Source organism: Rhincodon typus, unplaced genomic scaffold (assembly GCF_021869965.1).
Source record: "Rhincodon typus isolate 14 unplaced genomic scaffold, sRhiTyp1.1 hic_rhity00000108, whole genome shotgun sequence".
NCBI classification, from domain to species: Eukaryota; Metazoa; Chordata; class Chondrichthyes; order Orectolobiformes; family Rhincodontidae; genus Rhincodon; species Rhincodon typus.
Genome location: NW_025965746.1, coordinates 36,856 through 43,692, shown reverse-complemented (window position 1 = coordinate 43,692; position 6,837 = coordinate 36,856). Strand labels below are relative to the sequence as shown.

The 6,837-nt window shown below is 46.0% G+C and overlaps 1 protein-coding gene across 1 annotated transcript in view; it reads right to left on the bottom strand.

The window, feature by feature from the left end:
* Positions 1-2,772: 2,772 nt before the first annotated feature.
* Positions 2,773-6,837, bottom strand: part of LOC125488273 (valine--tRNA ligase-like) — a gene marked incomplete at both ends in the record, with an annotated part of 14,972 nt that continues 10,907 nt past the window's right edge. Inside the window, 3 exons of the mRNA XM_048621200.1 lie at positions 2,773-2,851; positions 3,531-3,599; positions 5,794-5,898. Coding sequence (XP_048477157.1) covers positions 2,773-2,851; positions 3,531-3,599; positions 5,794-5,898 — 253 coding nt within the window. The remainder of the gene's footprint in view (positions 2,852-3,530; positions 3,600-5,793; positions 5,899-6,837) is intronic.

Below are 6,837 nucleotides of genomic sequence, written 5' to 3'. Positions count from 1 at the left end.
CTCCACAGCCTTCTGTGGCAGTGAATTCCATAGATTCACCACTCTCTGGCTGAAGAAGTTTCTCCTTATTTCCGTTCTAAAAGGTCTTCCCTTTACTGTGCCCTCGGGTCCTAGACTCTCCCCTACCAATGGGAGCATCTTCCCAACATTCACTTGGTCCAGGCCTTTTAGTATTATGCAAGTTTCAATTAGATCCCCCCTCATCCTTCCAAACTCCATCGAGTATAGATTCAAGGTCCTCAAATGTTCCTCATATGTTAAGCTTTCCATTCCTGGGACCATTCTCGTGAACCTCCTCTGAACCCGCTCTAGGGCCAGTACATCCTTCCTGAGATACGGGGCACAAAACTGCGCAAAATACTTCAAATGTGGCCTGACCAGAGCCTTATAAAGCCTCAGTGGTACATCCCTGCTTTTATATTCAAGTGCTCTCAAAATAAATACCAACATTGCATTTGCCTTCCTGACTACTGACTCAACCTGCAAGTTTACCTTGAGAGAATCCTGGACTTGAACTCCCAAGTCTCTTTGCACTTCAGGCTTCTGAATTTTCTCCCCATTTAGAAAATAGTCCATGCTTTTATTCTTCTTACCAAAATGCATGACCTCACACTTTCCCACGTTATACTCCATCTGCCACTTCTTTGCCCACTCTCCTAACCTGTCCAAATCCTTCTGCAGCCTCCCCACCTCCTCAATACTACCTTTCCCTCCACCTATGTTTGCATCGCCTGCAAACTTAGCCAGATTGCACTCAGTTCTTGTACCTCGATCATTAATGTATAAAGTGGAAAGTTGTGGTCCCAACACTGACCCTCAGAACACCACTGGTCACTAGCTGCTCTAAAGAGAGTGGGTTTGGACTTAAAAAAGCGGGGAACCAAAACAACGATGGTGATGGGGTGGTTCTGTTCATTAAGAATGACATTAATCAATTAGTGAGAGATGACTTAGCTCAAAAGGGGAGAGTTTTGGGTGGCGATAGGAAATAAACAATGGAAGAAGTCCCTTGTGGGAGTTTGTTATTGGCCTGATAACACTATAGGGGAGACTCTATCGGAAGAAAGAAATTTGGCATGTAAGGTAACAAAATAATCAAGGGTGGCTTTAATTTACAGGATCAGTCGAGCAAATCAGATTAGCAAAGGACACCTAGTAGATTAAGTTTCGTATAGAATACGTTCTAGCACCAATCAGGGAGCGAGCTGCTCTGGAACAAAGAACTATAAATGCTGGAGATCTGAAACAAACAGAATCAGAAATTGCTGGAGAAACTCTGCCAATCTGGCAGCATCTGTCCAGAGAGAAACAGAGTTAACGTTTCAAGTCCCGTGATGTTCTTTAGACCAGCAAGATGTCCTAGACCAGGTAACGAGCAATAGGATAGGATTTATCAGTAACCTTATGGTAAAGAGACCTCCCAGTGACAGCAATCATAACAAGACAGAGTTTCACATTTACTTTGAATGTGAAAAGTGTGGGGTCTAGGACTAGCGTTTCAAGCCACAATAAAGTGAATCATAAGAGGCTACGAAGGCAAAGTTGGCTAAAGATGTACTGACAGGCATTATATATAACCGTCAGCAAGGATTTCTCTCTCATAGTCATACAGCACAGGAACAGACCCTTTGGTCCAACCAGTCCATGTTGACCAAAATCCCAAACTAAGCTAACCCCACCCGACTGCTCCCTTCTACCTCTTTCATGACTACAGTGATGGTTTCCTTTATCAATAATGGAATGACCCCACCTCTCTAACTTCTATCCCCTGGACTGTTGAGCTATCAGTCACCGAGTCATTAAGCATGGAAACTGACCATTCTGTTCAACCAGTCCGTGTGGATCATAATCTTAAAGTAAACTTGTCCCTTGGCCCATGTCCATCCAAACCTTTCCTATTTATGTGCCTATCCAAATGCTTTTAAATGCTATAGTTGTACTTATATCCATCACTTCCTTGGGAAGTTCATTTCACACACTAGTCATAGCACCACCCGCTAGTGTAAAAAAAACTGCCCTTCATGTCTTTTTTTAAATCTTAAGACGAGAGGAGACAAAGTGTGCCCCCTATTGTTGATATCCCCCATTCCAGGGAAAAGACTACTACCATTAACTCTATCTGTACCCCTCTATTTTCTAAACCTTGCCTCTCAACCTCCTACACTCCAGTGAAAAAAAGTCCCGACCTATCTAGCCTTTTTTTTAATATAATGTCATACCCAGCAACATCCTGATAAACCTCTTTTGAATCTTCCCCAGCTTAATAATATCCTTCCTCTAACTGAGCGGCCAGAACTTGATACAGTACTCCAGAAGAGGCCTCACCAATGTCCTGTACAACCTCAACATGACTTCTCATGAAGAAGATCTCAGAGAAAGATGCGTCATCGTCGCTTTAAGTAGCTAAGGACAGCATCAAATTGAAGGAAACACCACACAAATCTGTAAAGGTTAGTGGTCAGTCGGGAGATTGGGCTGATGTTATGAACTAGCAAAGAACAACATTAAAAAAGGGATAAACATAAGAATAAGAGAAAGCTAGCTAGACATATTAAAGCTAATAGTAAGAGGTTCTACAAGTACACATTTGTCAGGATGTGTTTCTTTTTGTAAAGCAATAGTCAGTTTTGTGCCCAGTGACTATGTCGATATGGCTGCTGAAGTTAACAGCCTTCCTCCCACTAATTAATTAAGTCGCTGCTACGTTACAGCAAAGACTCAAATGGGAACTGGAAAACCGATAAGAGCTGAAGACTTCCACAGACACATTACCTTGGGACGTGTAGGCACATAGAGCAAATCGCAGGGCGTCTGTCCCACATTCTGGAATCCCAACCGGATAATCAGATTTCTAACAGGCAGAACCAAAAGGTAAAAGTGAGATTTAAACGCTGGATGGTCATACACAAAAGACAGACTTGCATTGATATAGCTCCTTTCACTAGTCAGCACACCACCCAGAATGCTTTACAGCCAATGCAGTGCAGTGATGCTGCAATGTACAACATGCAGCAGCCAATTTGCAAGCAGGAAGCTCCCACAACATTTTTGTTTTTAGTGATGTCAGTTGAGGAATTAATATTGGCCAGAACAAGGAGGGATACTCCACCTCAGCAGTTTGAAGCACGGTTTTGGGATCCAGGGCCCGAAGTCTGACGTCTGATCAGAAGGATGGTGCCCTGACTGTGACACACTCCGTCAGCCCTGTGCTGGGAAGGTCAAACTCGCTCGGGAGTTGAACTCAGGACCTCCTGACTCAGGAGGTGAGAAAGGAGGTGGCAGAAAACAGTGCACTCCCGCTAGTGGTGAGGTTGTGCTGGAAGACGTAATAATACAATGCCTAAAAACTTCACCTTCGGATGACAGTTCACCACACACAAACAGCACACCCTTTCTCTGTCCAGCTTCCCCATAAATGTACGCTGTTCACTTCACCCAGCCTCCTTGTGGTAGCACGTTCCCTCTACCCCCTGACAGAGGGCAGCGGACAGACAGACAGACAGAGTTGTGCAAAGCCCAGCAGTATTTACCTGGCCCGCCTTGGCTCGCTCGATCTCGACAGGGTCCAGGTTACTATCCAGTAGCTGTGCGTGCAGACCCTGCAGGAACACAAATGAAAGGCAAATAACCAACTGTGGCTACTTGGGTGTGTGCGCGCGCTCTCCGACAAAGCAGCACATAACTAACAAGCCTGATATCTTCTGGCAAAAATCATTCACACGCACACAATGGGCAGCGCGGTGGCTCAGCGGTTAGCACTGCTGCCTCACAGCATCAGGGACCCGGGTTCGATCCCACCCTCGGGCGACTGTCTGTGTGGAGTTTGCACATTCTCCCTGTGTGGATTTCCTCCGGGTGCTCCGGTTTCCTCCCACAGTCCAAAGGTGTACAGGTTAGGGTGGATTGGCCGTGGGAAATTGCCCCGAGGTGGATTAGCCACGGGAAATGAAGGGTTACAGGGATAGGGTAGGTGGGTGGGCAGGATGCTCTTCAAAGGGTCAGTGTGGACTCGATGAGCCGAATGGCCTGCTACCACACCGTAGGGATTCTGTGACTCTAATGATAAAAACAGATACAAGGGTCCTCTTGTGGCACAGTGGTAGTATCCCTGCCCCTAGACCAGGATGCCCAGGTTCAAGTCCCACCTGCTCCAGAGGTGAGCAATAACATCTCTGAACAGGCTGACTGAAAAAAGAATAGATTAATAAAAATGGACAAACAAATACAAGATGTACAGTGATAGGGTCCCTACCTCTGAGGCAGGAGGCCAGGGTTCAAGCCCCACCTGCTCCAGGTTGATTCAAAAATACCTACAAACAGACACAGTAGTGTCTCTACCTCCGAGCTAGGGGTAGGGGTTCAAGACCCTTTTGCTCCAGAGCATTCTACATTTGAACTATCAGAGCAGGCTGATCGGAAAGTATTGACAAATACGGACACGCCCAGTTACACTCTGACGTCTACATCCATGAGAGTTGATACATCTGAAGGTGCTGATTTCTCAGCCGTCATTGGCCGGCGACTCCAGATTGAAGGCTCAAGGCGAGAGGTTGGTCATTATGGATCAGAGCAAGGAGAAATCGTTTCGCTCAGAGGGTGGTGAGAATCTGTGTCTCTGTGGCCCCCATGGAAGCTCAGTCAGTAAGACGGAGATTTAATGACAGTGTGGGCATTAGCCAAGCATATGGAAGCTGGAAACACGAGAATGAGGGGCAGGAAGAGACCCATCAACTTCCGCTAATCCACGTGCTCACAGCCGAGCCTAAACACCATTCTCCTGCCTCCTCAAAAAACTCATCTGTCCCAGGGTTAAATACATTTAACGTCAAAGTATTCACAGCATTCTGCTCTCCCTCCTGTGACAATGCTGTGGCTTTAACAGGTTATTTTGTCCTTTTTTTTGGAGAGAGTTTTGTAAGGCAGAGGTGTTGAGCCGTCCACCAAACCCACTGGAGTAAACAGTTTGTGAGGCCTTGGAGTTTTTTTTTGAAGAAGTTAAAACAATAGAGGCAGCGTGGACAGGTGTGGCTAGCTCTCACAGAACCAGGACGTCTGGTGTGTTTTTGTTTTAAGAAAAGTTTTTAGGCTTTGTTTAAAGCAGTTGCCCTTGTGAGCTGGAAGAAGTAAAAGCTACTTTTCCCTTTCTCAGTTAAAGCCAAAAGCCATGGGTTCCCTTCCTAGGCTGCTGGATTGCATGTGAGACCAAATCTGTTTTTTTTCTGAATTTGCCTTTTTGCCAATGGCTGTGTTTATGGGACGTTACTGTAGTGGAACAGTTAATTAGTAATAGTTACTGTATCTATTATACTGTTAAGTTTTCCAGTAGAGTTCAGTTATTCTAAATTCATCTTTCTTTGCTGTATTTTAACTATAATGTTTATATAAATTGTGTGCTTTGCTTATCCTGGAGTAGTTTGACCAGTCGCATTGCATCTGGAACAGAGCAATTTATATTTTCTTAAAATATAAGAAAAAAGTTAGGGTCTAGGCTATCCTCTTAAAATATTTTGAGGGGGTCTGGTCTGGTCCGGTCCATAATACTCCCCTTGGAGAGCAGAGAATTCCAGAGATGTAGAACTCTTGGAGTGAATGGATTTCTCTTTATCTCTTATCCTTGCAGGATGAGCTGATCAAGACGACCAGATATGGCATTCCTGAGTGGGGCAGCAGGTCTAAGGAGGGAGGTCACTCCTACTTCCTACTGAAGGGGGAGTCCATTTGGGAACCCACCGGGCCCGAGCAGCCAGGGAGGCCAAGCACGGAGCTATCCCACATCATCCCGCGCGGTCTCACCTCCAGCGTTATGCCAAAGATCACATCCAGAGGATCAATTACGTTGCCAAGAGATTTGCTCATCTTCCTGCCGTGAGCGTCTCGGACGATGGCATGGAGATAAACCTGGAGATAATCGGGAGACAAGAGGGGGATCAGTACAACAGTCACAGAGTCACACAGCACAGAGACAGGCCCCTCGCTCCAACCCGTCCATGCTGACCCAGATATCCTAAATAAATCCAGTCCCATTTGCCAGCATTTGGCCCCTATCCCTCTAAACCCTTCCTATTCATATACCCATCCAGATGCCTTTTAAATGTTATAATTGTACCAGCCTCCACCACTTCCTCTGGCAGCTCATTCCAAACACATACCATCCTCTGTGTGAAAAAGTTACTCCTCAGGTCCCTTTTAAATCTTTCCCCTCTCACCTTAAAACTATGCCCCTCTGGTTTCGGACTCCCCTACCCTGGGGAAAGGACCTTGACCTATCCATGCCCCTCATGATTTTGTAAACCTCTATAAGGTCACCCCTCAGCCTCCGACACTCCAGGGAAAATAGCCCCAGCCTATTCAGCATCTCCCTGTAGCTCAAACCCTCCAAACCCCAGCAACATCCTTGTAAATCTTTAATGAACCCTTTCAAGTTTCACAACATCCTTCCTATAGCAGGGAGACCGGAATTACACACAGTATTCCAAAAGTGGCCCTAACTAATGTCCTGTACAGCCGCAACCTGACCCTCCCAACTACTATCCTCAATGCACTGACCAATAAAGGCAAGCGTACCGAACACCTTCTTCACCGTCCTGTCTACTCGTGACTCCATTTTCAAGGAACGATGAACCTGCACCCCAAGGTCTCTTTGTTCAGCAACACTCCCCAGTAAGTGTATAAGTCCTGCCCTGATTTGCCTTTCCAAAATGCAGCACCGCACATTTATCTAAATTAAACTCCATCTGCCGCTCCTCGGCCCATTGGTCCAACTGACAAGGAGAAAGTAATGTCCAGCAAAGGGGACAGGAGTCACCCGCGCTGTACAGAGGGTCAGTAACACTGGGC